Here is an 18,420-nt window from a genome sequence, read left to right as displayed (position 1 = left end):
CAGGAAAGAGGTTAAAAGGCTTCAGCATCAGATATTGTCCCCTTAAAGGTACAAGTATTGAAACTAAGACAGGAATTAAAATTGGTGATGAAAGTTCATGTTACAAATGGTCTTCCAGATAGGGTTTTAAAATACCATTTTCAAGTATTAATCTTTGTTTGTAATGCTTCAGTGTGTTGGGTCTGTACCTGGAAATGTTTGCATGCGCCTCAGACATTTAGAACATATCTTTATGGCATAAGGTATCGCTGGCAAGACATACCAGCCTTACAGTGTTACTGCTGGCTGCATTTTCTTCAGAAATGGAACAGCACGGCTGTTAGCATGATCCTACAGTACCAAAGCTAAATAGCTCTCCTTCCCGCTTCCCCAAACAGCCTGGGCGGACCTATGTAACTGAAAACGCAATTTACATCAGCTAATCTGAATCTACGCACGCATGAAATGTACTTAGAGGAGGCACCATCTCTTTCCTGAAGAGTACACAGTCAAAAATACTGTGACACTGAGCTTTTTGTTTATGCCCTTCCATCCCCTGTGCTGTCTCCTCCCCACCACGGCTGGCCCAGCTCCCTTCTGCACTGCGATGCTGCTCCTCTCTCCCATATTCCCTCCTGCGCTTCTTCCTTCTTGAGAGAGGCCTGGCACTCAGATGCTCTCCCACTCTGCATGTTCTTCTGGCACGCCCATTAGCTCCCATCTGGGATTTTCCTCTGACAAAACAGGCTGAGGAGCCCTGGCACAGAGAACTAGTCTTAGGGCAGCTTTTGATAATCCCCTAAACCAGTGACTAATGAATTTGAAAATGAAACAGTAAATAGAAAGAAAGATCACTTGAAGCACGTCATTTAGGCTGATGACATTTGCTGTTAAACCAAAGCTAAGTAATCTTAGCAGCTGCAAAATTTCCAACCAGTTACAGTGGCTATAAACTAAGTTACAAACGGAAGGAAGGAAACATGGAGAACAAGAAAAAGATGAAGTGTTAAGCTTCTTTTGCAAATACGGAGTTTGATTTAATGTTCCAGATTGCTAACTTGGATTATTTGATTCCAAGTGCTGGGGTTAATCAACACTTTCCCTTAACATGTTTGAAAGAAATGTTCTTTCCATAGCCCTTGTAGAGATGACATTAAAGTACACAACAATATCAATCATCGGGAAAGTCAATATAATCCTTAATTGGCACGAAAAATATCATAAGGTAGCATGGTCTCCACAGGAACTATACAAAATCTGGAGCTTGTGTTTTGCAGGTCTCTCTGTTGTTACCATTGCAGAACTGAGCCTGCAGCCCCTGGCATGACCAGTGGACACACTTTGCCTGGCCTAGAAACGGCAAAAGTGTAGGTAAGTCCCCTCCCTTAAAATGGCTCTCTAAGGGAGCAGCTGAGTACAGTGCATCTGAAGTTAAGGAAACCAGGGCTCCGATCTTACAAGATATTCAGTGATCTACCCATTTATATGCTAGATGGAAAATAGGAAATGCCCAACTAGATGCTACAGTCATCTATATATTTCTTTGGGACTAGGTCTGATGTTGTAGCTTTCTCTACTATATTATCATAAATACATATCTTGTCTGCAGTGTATGCAGAAAAAATGCCACTCAACAGCTCTTTTACTAAAAATACCACACACACAAAGGATGGCTGTTAGCAAGTGCTTAAATGTTCTATCAAGCACTGAAATACTATGGGTGACCTTCAGATCCTTCTGCATCTTGTGCAGCGCTGCCTCTGATGGGTACAAGCTCTTACTTAACGATAAATAAATTGTCTTTGCTGGTTAAGGGCATAAGTTAGTGAAAAACAAAGATGATGGAAATCCTCCAAAGTTACAACACCATAGAATTTTTGCATGCCTTTGGGTCACTAGCACGGCACCTGAGTTTTATCTCTATGAACAGAAGATGGGAATAATAATTCCCTCTCTCAGCAGTGTAGCAGGGAAAACTGCTAACTCCCTTGAAGGCTAGGAAGTCCTTAGATATTGTAGCAGCGAGGTGATAGGTATACCAGTAGACATGCCAATACACTCCAAAGATATAAAAAATATTGTCTTATATGGTCAATGATAAATTCAAGAAGATTAAGCAATACAGTCTGTGCTTCCAATGGGCCTCAATTTTGCTACACTTAATCAAGTAATCATACATCTTTACTTGCTGAAGCTACTTGCACCGTAAAGTTCTATCTTCATTAGGGTAATGGTAGCAAAATCAAACATGGCAGCTCTGTTTTCCTTTAAATCTTCCTGCCCTAGTGTAACTAGAATAGCACTGAAAATTAAAAGGAGACAAGGGAGGAATATAGACACAAAGAGCTGGAGCAGACATTATTATTGTCAGTGAGAATTAGCCAGTCAATCTTTCTGACCACAAAACAATTTAATTTGGCCTTTTACTGCATCCATTTTCTCCGATTAATTTTAATGATGTCAGACTTCTTGTCCCTTGGGGCTGGAAGGCTGCGGGACATTGTCCAAGTCTTTAACCCAAGGTCCTGCGCCCGCCTCTCTGGTGATCCTGCAGGTGGAAGCAGCCGGAGTCCTGACACTTTTCAGCCGCACAGGTGACAATCTGACAAGCATTCTTCCTCTCGCTGTGAAATGTGCCATAACATTAAAGGCCTGAGTTACTGCTCAGCACTTAACAGCTGTTGGCTTTTCCTGACAGCATAAATACATTATTAGACATAGAGATGTTTCGACAGGGAGAGATGTTTAATGAAATTGCAGGTCTGCAAGGTTTCTATCAAAGGTGTTTATTCAACCAGATCTCACATCTGCAAGACTTTAAAAGAAGAATTTATCTATATACAAAAGACAGCAGTAGCTTGAGTCATTTGCACACAAAGTGACTCCCCTTACAGGAAGTCTAATCCGCTGACACCAACACAGACAAGCTTTGTCTGTTTGAAAAGTTCATTGTCTGTTGCTATGACCAAGCACAACACCCAGACGGCTGGGTCTCATTCTTCTGTGTTCCAATGCTTTTCCCTAAAATCACATCAAGTACTAGTAACAAAAAAAAAGCAACTTAAAAAAAAAAAAGCTTAAAATAACTTCTAAAAAGAAGTCTTTTTTTTGTTGTTTTTTTTTTCTTTTTCTTTTACCTTTTGGATATCTACCTCCATCTGCTGCTTCTAAGTCTAATGCTCAGGAATAAATTAACCAGTCAATAATTAGTGTATTCTGCATAAACTGCTACATAAATTACGCTGTTGTGAATTTATTCATCCTAATCAGCCCCTTCTTTTGCCCCAGTTTTGCAGGCTGTTGCTTCAACATCTATGTTTATTCCTGTATAGACTGAATCTATCAAATTCAAGTTCTCTGGTAATATGACTGAGAGCAAGAATCTACTAAGTGAAGCTTGCATACCTCCTTATCCTGACAGCATCTTCTTTAACTATTTACGAATCAGGATCAAGATGTAAAAGTGAGAGGGTGAATTTGATGACAACATGGATTTCTACCTGACTTCCATGACAGCACATTTTATGGATATTACTATGTCCAATGCATTAAAAATGCATTATCACAAACGTAGCTGCTCTCTTCTGGAAACATGGTAGGAGACCACTGAATATCGTTCCAGTAAAATAAAAAATATTTTGTTTTCATATCATTAGACTTTCTACAGGAATGAATGAGGAAGGAAAGGTCATGCTAAATTTTAAGTTGATGTTTCAATCTCACAGCTCTTCTTTCTTGTGGTCTCAGATGTGGTTAAAAACATAGTTCTTTTGCAATCTATTGGAATAGATCCTTTCTTCTATGTAGTGGGGACCAAGTTGCCATGTTAATCACTGAATAATGACAGTTTCTTTTAAGAAAAAATAAAAAAGAAGAAATGTCTATTTTTATCCTGAAAAAAGCTTTTGTTATGTAAGTAAATTATAGAATCACAGAATCACAGAATGGTTTGGGTTGGAAGGGGCCTTGAAGATCATCTAGTGCCAACCCCCCTGCCATGGGCAGGGACACCTCCCACTAGACCAGGCTGCTCAAAGGCCAATCCAGCCTGATCTTGAACACTTCCAGGGATGGGGCAGCCACAACTTTTCTCAGTTAATCTTAGTTCTTCTTCTTAGTTAATAAATATTTAAATTTAGTCACCTAATTGAAGACTATATCATAGTACAAATGCAAAGGGAAAGGGGGGAAAAGATACATTAGCATCCTCAAATTTGGTATTTCCTTCCTCATATCCGCCTCACTGTTCAAACTGAGCATTAGTTTAGCCATCGTTTTTTGTTTAGAAAAAAAAAATAAATCAGATGGTCAAGAAGTACGCATAAATCTATCTTTCCAGAAGTGACTGAGAGGTACAAAAAATATTTTTAGAAGGAGCAACACAAGTCCTTCAGCTCTTGCAGGAGCAGCTGTGGAATAATCCAGGGATACTGGCAGAGGACTGCCAATCTGAATTAAGTTAATTAAGGTGAGTTGTCAAATCCTTCCCAGTTAGACTGGCGATGTCATAGTTTGAACAGATTGTTCTCTGAGAAAGAATGATATTTACTCGAAGTAATATAGGTGAGGAGAACAAAAGGCTGAAGTAGTCTTGCGTATTTCTCTGCAGTGGCGGGTGGCTGTTTTTGCAGTTACTCCAAAGGGATTTTAAGGTGGTTCGGGCACCTTTGGGCTTCCAGGTGACTGATGTGGGACAGCACACACTGCGGGCTGGAAGCTCACCAAGAAACCCACCCAGTTTTTCCTGTGCTTAGACTATGCTGAGTATCCTTTCCCAACACAATGACACTGCTCTCACCATGGATGACTTGCAGTGAAGACATGTGACTTCCCCAGCACAGCTAACCCTAAAGGCATAAGGTTGGTTATATTTCTGGTTTCATTTCCACACAAGCAAAATAAGAACATTTCGGCAGATTCATTTTGCATAGCCCTGCAAAATGTGGCACACTGTAACAGATTGTTTCATTTGAACTCGCAGGAAAATGAGATTAATTTTTAATGTTTGTGCTTAAAAATGTTTGGAGAGTGGACCCATAGGTAGAAGATCTCGTTGTTTAAAACTGAAGAAGCTACTTGACCTGTTGACTATCTTACTCTGCAAAATCCATGAGCCAGATGCGCTCCCAGCTAGATGTCTAATTCCCATCGATGTCAAGAACAGGAACAGTCATTTATGAGGTGAGACACTTGCAACCAACCCTAAAAATCACATTCTAAAGGAATGTACATCAACTTGGGCATTTTGTCATACCATTAACTCTCCTTTCAAATACAACTTTCAACTTTGGGAAGGAATACCAACGCAACCAGAATACCATTTCTCACCACTACGGGGTTTTATATATTTTGACTTAAGATGACTTACAGTATATGACGGCAGAAGTTTCAATCTGTGTGTCATTTTTTCAGAGGAAATCCTGAATCCAGTCTTACAAACTCTGTCCACATGAATAAAATAAACCGCTTCTGGAAGCTGTTTATATGCATATGAGCTAGGCCTATGAAAAATTCATCATACCTGACTGCTTTCTGTAAGTAATGTCCTTCTTGCAGATTGGAATTACATTGCATCATGATGTTTGTTTTAAAAAGCTTTTTTTTTAAGGTTCTAGGCAAGGCAGAGTTTAACACGCGTTTGGGCAGCAGAGTTAAATGCTACCTCTAAGTTTATTTTGGCCAAATTAATATAATTGCTGTGATTATTTAGAGTATTTTTCTTAATGCTGCATGTATACTTGAGAGAGAAAGAGCAACTTCACCTTCAAACGTTCATTTCCTTGTCCAGTTCATACTTGTGATATATTCACCAGTTATTAATTAAAAAACAGATGTTAATGCTCATTTTTACCCCACAAAATCTCCTGCTTTTTGTCCTCAATAAGCCTCCTACATTTATATTTAGGCATAAATCCCATTCACCTCAGTGGGTCTGGATGGCATTTTTGCCTGAGGCAAGACTAGAAGATGCAAACCTGATGTTCATACGTTTTGACAAAAACGTCTTCACGCATTTTGAGTTCTTCAGTGCTGACAGTATTGATCTTTTTTTTCATACCCTACCAACTCAGTGCATTGAATATTTAATAATACAGGTGATATTAGGCCCCATTTCCTGACTCATGTAGATAACATAACAATTGAAACCAAATCTTTGTCCTTTATAGTGTATGCAAGGCCGGAAAATTGATCTAAATGAATATATGTCTTTCAAAAAATCCCAAGTACATCCACAATAATGTAAAAGAAGCTAGAATAAAGTGGACATTAAAAAAATTAACCAATTCTTAAATTTTAAAATATTTTGCTGCCACCTTCTGGAATTTAATAAAATAGGCATCTCAAAAGTTTATAACATGGACATAATTTATCCTTCAACAGGCATTGCTAATGTTATTACAGAAAAAGAAAACATAGATTTCATCTTTACTACTTTTTATATTCCAAACAAGTATATGCAACTTCACGTTCCACAGAGAGATGGAATAGCATGGATTCAAATTTAAGGCTTTCATATGTGAATACAATAGAAAAAAAATTGTGCATCAAGCATAACTCTCAACAAATGGCACAAATAATCAGCAGATCTAGCATTATTTGGTCATAATGAAATACAGGTAAACAAAGCAAGGAACTGTTCACAGATGATACATAAATATCAATAATCATTCATGAGTAATTGTTAGTTTAAATCCAAGGTTACTTGTTAGAGCCCGGGGCCTGTTTCCCCCAGGTGTGTTGAGGCCTTTGCGTAGCTGCACTGCTTTTAAAATGTAACTCCATATAAATAAACAAGAGGCAAAAAAGTCCTAAGGCTTTGGGCTCTGTCCTACGTATTCTCTCCCTGTTTCTGTTTGATAGATTTTCTTCTGCACAACATGTAAAAATGTAATGCATTTTGGGGAAGATTAATATCTGCAAATATAACACCAATACAGAGAGTATGTCGGAAGTTCTTTAGTATTACTAAGACAACCAAAGCGCTAATCTTATTTTAGAAAAGGAGCGATCACAAGCATTTAAACTGAAGGAAGAATATAGAGTTTTCCATGTCTGTACGTGATCCTGGAAGTCCACAGTTTTCTTTTGATGCAGAAGATCCACATTCCCAGAACATCCTGGGGTTTCTCCGCCTCCATCACTGCTCCATGACCTCTAGGATAACCAGCTGTCTAGGACTGTACATGTGCTGCTCGGCAAGGTGCCTGGTCAGCTGGGGGTTGGTGCTTGCCAGGTGCGTTGCATGACCATCTCCTGGGGAAATAAGAATAGGAGTGTTAGGAGATGTAGGCACCAGGCGATTTACTTCTACGCTACTGTCATTCCTTCATCTCTAAAATGTCATTCAGATTAACGCACAGGTGCTAGGAGATTTTCTTTCTAGAGAGGACTAAAATGAGTTTGTTCCTTATGGAAAGCACCCATGTCAGCACTTAAATCCTAAATTTGAAGTTTTGGACAATTACCTGACCATAAGAGTCCAGTTGATGAACCTGTGTCACTCCTGTCTCCGACTGTGATGGCATGTCCTAAGTGGCACACATGTACATACATCTTGTGGTAACAGCTATGTGGGTTATATGTAGAATATGGCCATAAATAATACATCCTGTTGACTTCAGCTGGCTTCTGCAGAGCATGGGTGAAGTCTGACTTTGGCTCAGGTCAGAAAGTTGCTCAGCGTTGACAGAAGGCCCCAGTTTTGACACACAGATCATAGAATCATGGAATGATTTGGGTTGGAAGGGACCTGAAAGCTCATCCAGTTCCAAGCCCCCTGCCATGGACAGAGATACCATCCACTAGACCAGGTTGCTCAAAACCCCATCCAGCCTGGCCTGGAACACTTCCAGGGATGGGGCAGCCACAGCTTCTCTGGGCAACCTGTTCCAGTGTCTCACCACCCTCAGAGCGTTAGCAAAGACAGGCTTCTGCTTTTTTTTATAACCATATGCTAACTAAAATGTTGTTTGTTTCCTACTAACCTTCTTACTGTGTGAGAAAATAGCTAATTACTGACCTTCTTACTGTGTGAGAAAATAGTCACTGAGCTGATGTTACAGATAGTGATAATGAGGAGACAAACAGAAGTAGCTTATCACCAAGGATGGGATAACAAAAAGTAGTTAATCACTTCAAGGTTCTTTTATGCGTCAACTATGTACCAATTGGGTACAATACCAATTAGGATAGAGCTGTGGCTACTTCAAAGAACATCCTTATTATCAAGAAGTTGGCAAACTTACAGTAAACTTTTACTGTCCTGAGATGACTCAATACCTTAAAAGGATAATGTGAGGAGGGTCTCCTTACCCATGCTTGCACAGAAGTGTTTTGCCAACACAACAAAATTTAATACGCATGTGCAAAAAGGCCATTCGGTCATCCTAATGAATATGTAAGCCTAGGTGGAGTTAGGTATTAGGTAGGCGGAATTATAAGACTCTTTTGTGTATAAATAATGGATGAATATCCCTGTAAGGTGTGCTAGATTTGTGGGTTTTCCCCCTAGCACCTGACGTCAAATAAAGCAGTATCTCCTCTCTCAACTACTTTTGGTATGAGAGCTTTTATTTCAGGTAACAATAGTGAAAGATTTCTTCCTGATCTCTAATCTAAATCTACCCTCTTCCAGTTTGAAGCCATTCGCCCTTGTCCTATCACTACAGGCCCTTGTACAAATCCCTGTCCAGCTTTATTTTAGGCCCCCTTTAGGTACTGGAAGGCCACAATAAGGTCTCCTTGGAGCCATCCCTCCTCCAGGCTGAACAACCCCCACTCTCTCAGCCTGCCCTCATGGGAGAGGTGCTCCAGCCCTCTCATCATTTTTGTGGCCCTCCTCTGGACCCGCTCCAACAGGTCCTATGTTCAGGGCCCCAGAGCTGGACGCGGCACTCCAGGTGGGGTCTCACCAGCGTGGTGCAGAGGGGCAGAATCCAACACACCCCCCCCGCCTCGACCTGCTGGTCCCCTGTGCCTGTCCCCTGCTGCACCCCACGCCTGTGCCTGCAGTTATGGAAAACGGCGGGCCCCGAGGTTTGGGGGGAGCGTTGGTGCGAAGCTCAACCTCAGAGGGCCAGAGCTGCCGCCGCCTCCCACCGGCCTGCAGCCGCGGCCCGAAGGCGGAGACACTCCCCCGGGCCGCCGACCGCCCTCCATCAGCCCCCCCTGCGCACCGCCGTTGCCGGCCGACGGGCGGGACGGCTGGCGGCGGCGGGGCTGCCGGGGCTGTGTGAGGGCCGGGCGGCGGGCGGGAGCGAGCGGCCGCGGCGGCATGGCGGGGGAAGGGGCCGGCAGCCGGGCGATGGGGCGGCGCAGCGGCGGGCAGGTGAGCGGCGGCGGCGGCGGCAGGCCGCGGGCGGGGAGCGCGGCCTGTGGGGCCGGGAAATGGCGGCGGCGGCGGCGGCGGCGTCTGCGTCTGCCTGCGAACAGGTTTCTGCGATTGCGAGTACAGTAATGTGCTGTTAAAGACAATAAGCACAAAAAAAAAAAAAAGCCGATTTGCTATCAAAATGAAAGCAGGTTCCCTTCTGTTGCGGAGACTAGAAGCTGCTCCCCACGCGTAACCTAGGAAACGGTCACTCTTAGGCCCTCTCTGGTGATAGTCCTGCCAAAATGGCTCTGGCTGGAGGAGCAGCAGTGCCAACAGCGAGTGCCTCGGGAAGAGGGTGAGACCCGTGTCAGACAGCCTGCTGTCGAGCCCTCAGTGGTTTGTGGCTCCGGGTCTTGCAATCTGGGGATGACTGCTGCATTTCGTAGCATATTTTTAATCCACAAGTAAGGCCAGTTGCGTTCAGAACCGTGGTGTGTCTGTCATGTCTTGCAGCAGAGTCCAAAATAGGCTCGTGTGAAGGTCTTCCATGGTTTTGGACCTGCCGCCTGCTTCAGGTTCTTGTGCTGCAGCAGTCGGTGGGGAGGTCGTCAGTCCCTGCTCACCCGCTCTGTCACCCGGGACTGTACACACCATTTTGTTGTACTCTGGCCCATCAAAACATATAAAAGGGGGAAAAAGTGTCACATGATGATACAAGGTCACTAATTGCCAAAAATGAAAGAGCGATCTGGAAGGTATGTTGCTTATGAAGATTAAATATGAATTTATACATCGAGGCTTTTTTTTTTAACACAGAAAAATAGATGGAATGATAATAAAGTGAAAATGCTGTATTTTACTTATCCTTCGCAATAATTTTCAGCTAAACAGGTCAATCTCTGTTGCTCAGTTTTACTTATGTATGTGTGGGAGGGGGGAATTAGTGCTGAATTTGAGGTAGTGAATTTTCCCCTCTGTGTAAAAGCTATTTGTGAAACCATTTCAGGATGAGCTACAAGAATCAATTTCTGCTCGTGCAGCAAGAGAGCAAACAGCTGAATACTCAGACGACTTTGAGAGTGACGAAGATGGCATGTTAAATGGTAAGACAGAATTAAATATTTTTCCTCGTGTCCTTCCCTTCTTAACTCATTGCTAGATCACAGAGGATCTTGCTGAGTCAGTATGATTTAATGTGCCAAGATTTCATATTTTAACACTTTCTAAATCACTTAGTCTTCCTCTTCCAAGTTAGGAGTAGGATTCCCAGTGAAATCAGAGGTGGTGCCGACCTGCTAGACCAGATGCGGTCTGTGCTTTTTCCTACAGTTGTGATGGCCAGTTTTACTCCTTATCTATATTGTTTACTCTACACCTGGACGAGGCAGTAGCGCGCAGCACTGTGAATGAAAGTGGACATGGTCTGAGAAAGCAATGGCGTTGTCTTACAGTTTTCCCAGTCTGTACAGTCAGTGAATAAGGATGTAGGACACACTGCAGAGCATGCTTGCCTGGCAGCGTACACAGACCAGGAACAGGTTTGATCTGGCTGTTTTTCTTGGGCAAGGATGCCTTTGATATTTGGTAATGTTTGTGTTTAGTCTAATGAAATTGGCCAAATGGCTCTTCTTCCTCCTGATATGGTGCTGCATGTTAAGGGAAATATGAATCTTAACATCATAGTGTTTTTTTTTAAAAGGACTTCCTCTGTGTCCTGTTTTTCATTCACATCTGAAACATCTTTTAAAAGTTCATGGGATGTTTTGATTTCCCTTTGCTGACAAGATTTAAAAAAAACTCGTCCTACATTAAATATGTTACTCAACCATCATGACATTCTTTTGTCACCTTTCTTGAGCTTTTGAACGCTGAAATAATGTCAGTTAGAAATAACAGGCTACAGGAAGATAAGAATATTTTGTTTAAACACGTGAACCTTAGCATTGGAGCAGATAACTCCTTTGAGTATCTTTGAGTAGAGTTCAGATGGGACAAAAGTGAAGAGAATAGAAGGGGAGGGTGGATTCTGGTAACCAAACATGCCTAGCTTTGTTCTTGTTGACTTGCTTCCACTTCTTATGGAGACATATTTAAGCTGCATTTAAACTTCATGACAGATAATAATTAACCAGTGAATATTGGAAGTATTTTCTTCAGGTTGGGTCCATAGAAACAGGTGACAGGAAAGGAAGTAGAATAAGGATCTAGTTTGGTGGCTTTGCAGAGATCAGAGGTGCAAAAAGAGAAACGCTCAGAGCCTTAAGTCAGGAGAGTATTATATGAAAAATTCTGTTAAATTATAGAAGGTATAGTTTCTGTGTCCCATTTTTTTCCACTTGTTGCAAATGGAAGTTGACAATGTGCTATTTTCAGGTATTGGGGAAGAACTTCCTGAGAGTAATTCAAGTGCCGAAAGCACTAAGAAATCAGTTGCGGTTGAGTGTCCCGTCTCAGATGATGATGCCTCACAAAAAGCAGCATATTTGGAAAACAAAGCTGCTGATGACTTGACTTTATCCTTTCATGAAAAGAAGCTTCAGCAAGTAATGCTTTTAGAAGGTGAAAACATACAGGATGACAGAAAAGATAGTGAAGAAGAATGTTTGAAAAGTCAAAATGAGGGAGATGACAGAAAAAATAATGAAGAGTGTTCAGCTGCTGAAGAAGATAATAGTGAAAGTGACCACTGTAATGACTTGCCTATTCACGAACTACAGAAAAAAAGAAATCAAGAAGACAAACCTATACCAAAGCCACGGGTGCACAAAACAAGAAATGCTTTGGCATCAGGTGAAAAGAAAGCATTTGAATGTTGTTGCTCTTATTGTTTAGCCATATTACGGTACTTTAAAGTGTTGCAATTTGGGTTGTTTTCTGTGTTAAGTATCAGCTGCTTTGGTTTGCAGGGAATTTATCCAGTATTCTTCTAGAAATGCATATTTTGATACATCCAGCTGCCAGGGGGTATACTGAACCAGCATGGGCTGAGTAGCAGGAGGTGTCTATTTACTTTTTGCTTTCAGGAGATGTAAACCAGCAGTTTGGGTGCTTAAAGTTCAGCTCTCTATCAGTGCATGTCCATGGAAGGTGTGGGGGGGGGGCTACAGAGTTGCGTCTTCTCTGTGTGCGTAGCACAGAAAGCCATATTCACAGTGTCCACAGCATCTGTGCACCCTTTAATGGAAAGGTCTTAACACAGGCATCCCTTCTCTATCACCAGTGAAGTTGGACCACAGTGTTTGCAACTGTAATGTTGGAAGTCGTGATGCTGAGATATCATGATGCTGTAATGTAACAGAATGACACAAAATGAGCTGTAACCAAAACATTTGTGAATGGTAGACTGCTCCTCATCACTGAGTTAAACATTCAAATGATCTTTTACTTTGATGATAGTGAGACACTTTGGATGTAAAGTCCAACATGTAAAAAAAGAACTTTAATGTTTCATTATCAGAATAGCTAATTCATTTTTAATATTCAAAGCAGAACTTGGAGTTCTGCTAATTGACTGTATGTGCTTTTACAAATATAAATTGTCTAAAGACTTCATATTTTTTATCTATTTCCTAATTGGAGAAGAATTTGTCCTGTTTGATGTTGAGAGAAATTTATGGCTGGTCATTACCTGTGATGGAACATTACAATTTTGAAATTGGTAGAGCATGATTAACAATATCGGCTCCTTTTTCTCTTTCCACATGATGGCACCAAAGTGCTAAATATTTGAATGTGCAGCTGGGAACTGCAGGTGCCTGTCTTTCCTGGCCAGTATGCCTGTGCAGGCTGGCAGAAAAAAGGTTCCTTCATGTGCATCTAAGTAGCGCAGTGATACTAGCATGTTGTCTTCAGTAATCAACCATTTTAAACTTTCTTATATTGGATAAATTGTTCCCTGTCCAACAGAGGAGGTGACTGTGCAGATACTAGTCAGCTTTTTCTGCTCCTTTGATTTTTCTTGTGATTCACTGCATGGAAAAACTGTCAGTGCACTTGTAGGAATATTGTTGTTACCACTTAGCTCTCTAAACTTCACACTAATCATATAATTAGACTTTATGCATCTGAGCGTGCTGGATAGACATGGTGATTCTCCCATTTCCTGCAATAAATTTGTATGAACTAGGACTTAATAAGAAATGTGTCCATGGCAATGTGCAGAATTAGACACACATTTCTATGTGAATTGGCATACGTAAAGGCAGGTAGAAAGCCGTTGTATGGCTTGATCTTGTTGGGGGCAGGGCAGGGGGAAGAAGACATGAAGATAGGATTACTAAAGAGGAGGAGGGTGAGGAGCCAGAGGATAGGAATCTGTAAGAAACTGTTGCATGGTGGTTCTGCTGCCCAGTGACTGCCTTAGGGAGGGAAGAGACATCATGAAGAAGCTGGAAATATACTGAAAGCCCGTCTCTTCATCTGCATTTCTCATGATGTCTCCTCCTACCCAAGGTTGTTTTGTTCTGCACCATGCGGAGAGAAGCAGTCTTACCTCTCTATCTTCTCTAGTAGATACAGGGACAAGCAGAACAGCAAAAAGTTTTTCTTATAGCAGTGCTGTGTTAGATATGTGCTCTCTTTTATATTCATGAAAACTCTCTCTCTAATTGCAGATAAGCTCTTGAGTGTAGCTTCAATGTATGCACAGGGATAGTAAATTGTCTATCTAGAGATTATGTTAGAAGCTTTAAAACTTTCATTAAACTTTCTGAAATAGTGGCTGCAACTCTTTATATAGCTGTCTGTATATGGCCTCACTATATTAAGCACAATAGTGTTCCAGACTAAAATGTCTTTAAATAGGTGTAACTGAAACTATAGTATTTGTTTTCAGCTGAGAATATCAGCATTCTTTCATTAGATGGCTGTTATAAACCATTACATCAACCAAGAAGTATTTTGAGAAAAAGTGGTCCTTTGGAAGACAATAAGTTTAATAGGTCAGAAGGAAAAATAACTTCTAGAAATGGATGGTCTTCGTTTTCAGCACCATCATCCCTAATTACACTGAATGCCCAAGCTGTGCCCAAGAAAAAATTGCTTGCCAAAAGCCCTGATCCTGAAGTAAGATAATATATGTGTTGATTTTTTTTTTTACCATTTACATTGAAAACTTTTGAAACTAACTTTTATTTAGCTGACAAAATTTTCTGGGAGAAGAATAGGAGCAGGAAAAAATGTCTTTGCCAGTAGCATTCTTATGATGAGGAGCAGATAAGAGAACATCATTCTTTTTCTTTTGAACTAGAAACAAGATTTTGTGATGGTTTTCAGCTTTATGTGCTGATTGGTTTTATTTGTCCAAATGTAAAACAAGAATTACACTTCTCCAGAGAGTTCTGAACAAGCATTCTGTTAAAGTGTTACAAAGTCAAATTATTCTGATTTGTTATGAATGGCTCACTTAATTACAGTATCACAGAATGGTAGGGGTTGGAAAGAACCTTTGGAGATCATCTAGTCCAACCCCCCTGCCAAAGCAGGTTCATCTAGAGCAGGTTGCACAGGAATGCATCCAGGTGCATTTTGAGTATCTCCAGAGGAGACCCCACCACCTCTCTGGGCAGGCTGTACCAGTGCTCTGGCACCCTCAAAGCAAAAAAGTCTTTCCTCATGTTGAGATGGAATTTCCTGTGTTCCAGTGTGTGCCCATTGCCCCTTGTCCTGTCACTGGGCACCACTGAAAAGAGTCTGGCCCCATCCTCTTGATGGGCACCCTTTAGATATTTATAAGCATTGATATAATTGCCCCTCAGTCTTCTCGAGGCTAAACAGGCCAAGGTCTCTCAGCGTTTCCTCATAAGAAAGGAGCTCCATTCCCTTGATCATCTTTGTAGCTCTAACTGTCACTTTCTGATCTAAGGGTCCATGGCTAGAAAGTGCTTCACCACCATTTTCCATTAATTTTAGTTCCAATGAAAAGTGGAGACTCCAGTTTACTGATGTGTGGAGAAGCACCACCTGCAAAAGGTAGAACTTAGATGCAAGCAACCAAATAGTTGTTATCATTTGTACCTTAGTAATATCTAGTAGTCCAACATAAGTCCTCTAAAAAATCAGTGGTATTCTTAATTTCCTTTTTACTCTCTTTTAGTTCTTTCTCATGCCTTTGCGTCTCCTGTTCTGGATTTGAGAATGGCCCAGTCTCATTCTTGCAGTTGTGTCCAAGTATGGTATCATCCCAGGTACTGAGAAATTTGGCTCTAGAGGCATCCCAGGAATGGAGAGGAAGAGATTAAAGTTTGAGAATTTAGTTTTTTTACTGTGACTTATGTCAAGTATGTGTGTCATTGTATAAGCATCTTTGAGACTTAAAACAAGTAATTTTAATTTCATTTCCTCTTATGCATTCAGCATGACTAGGCTAAATCTTTCACTTCTTCCTGCACCTTCTCCACGAAGTTTAATACAAACTAAGTAGCACTTTTCTATTTATTTGGATTTGTGAATCCTTAACGGTTCTTAGGGGATGTGCAGACCCTTTAGGAAATACCAAATCTGTGGGCTTCTCAGTGGTATCCATTGAATTTACCTTTCTTAGTCCCTTTTTTCAGACTGGCTACAAAAAATCCATGGACCCCAGGTTGAAAGGCACTGGAATAGGCTTAGATACCTTTTTTAATTTGCTAAGGGAATCATGCAGAGGGGTAAATTGCTGTATGCAGGACTGTAACAGGACCGTAACAGGACCGTAACATAGAGTGTCAGATGCAGCAAGAAAAATGCTATCTGCTTGGCCTACGTAATGTCTATGTGCTGCAGCCTAAGGAGATAAAAGATAGGACTTGGCTTGAAGAATTTAGTGCAGAAAGGTGAACAAAAGTTGAAAACTCAGACAATGTACTGAGTAGTAAATAACAAATATTAGCTTAGATCTGTGTTTAATTTCACTTCTTTTTTTTATATTTTGCTGATACCTTGGATTAGAAAATTTGGTCGGTATAGCTTGATGCTTTTAAGCATCGTTAATAAAACAATGTCTAAGGAGAGTTTGTATGGGGAAAAGGATATGAGCATCAATGTACTGGAACAGGTAGATTCTCCAAGTGCAGGGACAGCGTGAGATAAAGACAATGATAAAGGTGGTGTTGTCAGGACAAAGGAGGACATAGAAACAACACTGATACTGACTCTGCAACAAAAGTGGAGGAAAGGGGATTGGAAAAGATTGTTTAAATATGGTGCTAAAGTGTACAGGTATAAGAATTTCAAGCATACTGATCAAACATGTATAGCTTGAACTGTCAAGAAAGGAACTACAATAATAATACTTACAGGTTTGATGTGGCATTTTTCATCTAACCACAAGAAGGTTAGTATTTTGTATCTATTTTGCAAACAGAGCCAAACTGACTTGCACATTAAGTTCTGTGAAGTTCATGCTACGAAGTGCTCGTGGTCAGCAGTACGTCTGCTGTCTGCGGTTTCCTGTGCACTCAGTTCTGCAGCTTAATTAGAGTTGTACAGTTTCTGATGCCTGCAGTTTATATACAGTTGTACTGTCTGGTAAGTGTGAAGTAAAATATGAAAGTTTACATACCAACATATCAACAGAGGATAGAAAATAGTTGATATAAATTCGGAATTCTCCTTGTCACCTCGAACTTACCATCGTCACTGTAAATCTAGGTTAAATTTCTTAGCTTGTCAGCATCAATATTCCTTTCTTCAGGTAACATGGAGTTAGTCTCTCTTCCACAACTTTCATTTCTTTTAAGAATTACATCAGAAAACTGTGGAAGACTCTAGTTTGGAATTTACTGTGGCCTTTTTTGATTTGTGTCAGAATTGTTTTACAAGTTCAGATCTCTGCATTAGTGGCAGTTCAGATCTGATAAAAATGTTCTTTAAGTCTTATTAATAAAATGTTTTGTAAATGGCAATTTCACCACTTAGGCATGCATTTAAATTGAGGGGATGTTTTGTTTAAATCCCTACCGTGGAATCTTTCTGTTATTTCCTTCTGTGTCCGACACCCCTGAAAAACACCACACAATGAAAGTAGTTTTTGTTACCCAAAGTGTCATACAGACTTCATTAGTTGTTTGCTAGGTGTCAGATGAGCTTGTGCTGTGATTGCAGTGGCTCTTGATTGTGGTTTCTGCACGAGAACGATGTTAGGTTGGGGAGGCAGACAGGAGGTTTTGTCATGCTCACACATTCTATAACATTTGTTAAAACTTCAGTTGATACTCCAGTCTTACATCTAAATACAATACAAGTGAATACTCTTCTTATTAGTCCATATAATTCTTAGAAGGAAGTATGCAAAAAATACATTGAGAAACGATGAAATTCTTGTTCATGTGTCCCCTCAATCCTTTTTCTCCTGTTAGATCAAGATCAGAAGATCAGCACCAGTGACTTGAGACTGGAGGACAATAGTAGAAAATCCCCTTCTGTGACAGAAGCAGTGATGACCACAGCATATGAGAAAACGGAGAAATTAGAGAAGTCAACAGATGACAGTTCAGATGAAATGGTGAAAATAGTGGAAGAGCAAATAGTAACTGATACAATACAGAAGGTGTCAGTGAATGATCAATCTGAGCATGGGGAGGCAAAGAACACTTCAGAGGACTCTGTCAAGGTATTATTCATATGCATTTTTACCATTGTATAGAACAATGTCCTAGGAGCATGGTGAAAGGTTTTGTGAAGTTACTGTCGGTACCTTAAATGTGTGGAACTGTAAAGTGTTAGTACCTTAAGTATGTAGAACTCTGTAAAGCTGACGATTTATCTCTGGCTTCCAGAACTGAGGCTCTTACAAATTCTGTGTAGGTTTATGGAAGATGTAGGGAGTACTTTTTACACAAATCATTTAAACAAGATAAAGGTACTGAAATGTGCATTTTCCAATCTTAATGAAATATCCTTATCCAAGTGAAAATGTCTGATCTCTATTGTGAGGTTAGCTGAATTGGAATGAGCAGGGTATGTTGGCAGAAGATGTAATCCACGGTGTGACTTGAATAATGGGTGAGATGCGAAGCACTTTATGCTTTATCATAAGAAAGAAAATACATAGATACACGTAACTGTTAAAGCTAAATATTAAAAACAGTTAAAAGAGTGTTTTTATAATAACAGGGAAGCCCACTGCCCAGTTGGGTTATTTTTATTCC

General features: G+C 40.7%; 1 protein-coding gene across 8 annotated transcripts in view; it reads left to right on the top strand.

Annotated features, from left to right (window-relative positions):
- Positions 1-1,336: 1,336 nt before the first annotated feature.
- Positions 1,337-18,420, top strand: part of MAP9 (microtubule associated protein 9) — a 31,861-nt gene continuing 14,777 nt past the window's right edge. For 5 of the 8 annotated variants that reach the window (XR_010071277.1, XM_063336284.1, XM_063336286.1 and 2 more), the window contains exons 1-4: positions 9,156-9,307; positions 10,299-10,395; positions 11,666-12,082; positions 17,629-17,882. Coding sequence is in view for 7 of the 8 variants with exons in the window: in XM_063336284.1 (XP_063192354.1) it covers positions 9,254-9,307; positions 10,299-10,395; positions 11,666-12,082; positions 17,629-17,882 (822 nt within the window). In the remaining variant the exon portion in view is untranslated. Of the gene's footprint in view, positions 1,351-4,283; positions 5,161-5,391; positions 5,514-9,155; positions 9,308-10,298; positions 10,396-11,665; positions 12,083-17,628; positions 17,883-18,420 lie in introns of those variants that run through there. The other 3 variants (XM_063336288.1, XM_063336289.1, XM_063336291.1) reach the window with 3 other exon arrangements.

The sequence above is a fragment of the Chroicocephalus ridibundus genome, chromosome 5, assembly GCF_963924245.1.
Source record: "Chroicocephalus ridibundus chromosome 5, bChrRid1.1, whole genome shotgun sequence".
In the NCBI taxonomy this organism is placed as follows: domain Eukaryota; kingdom Metazoa; phylum Chordata; class Aves; order Charadriiformes; family Laridae; genus Chroicocephalus; species Chroicocephalus ridibundus.
The sequence above is the reverse complement of the archived record's forward strand: the minus strand, read 5'-3'. Positions and strand labels throughout refer to the sequence as shown.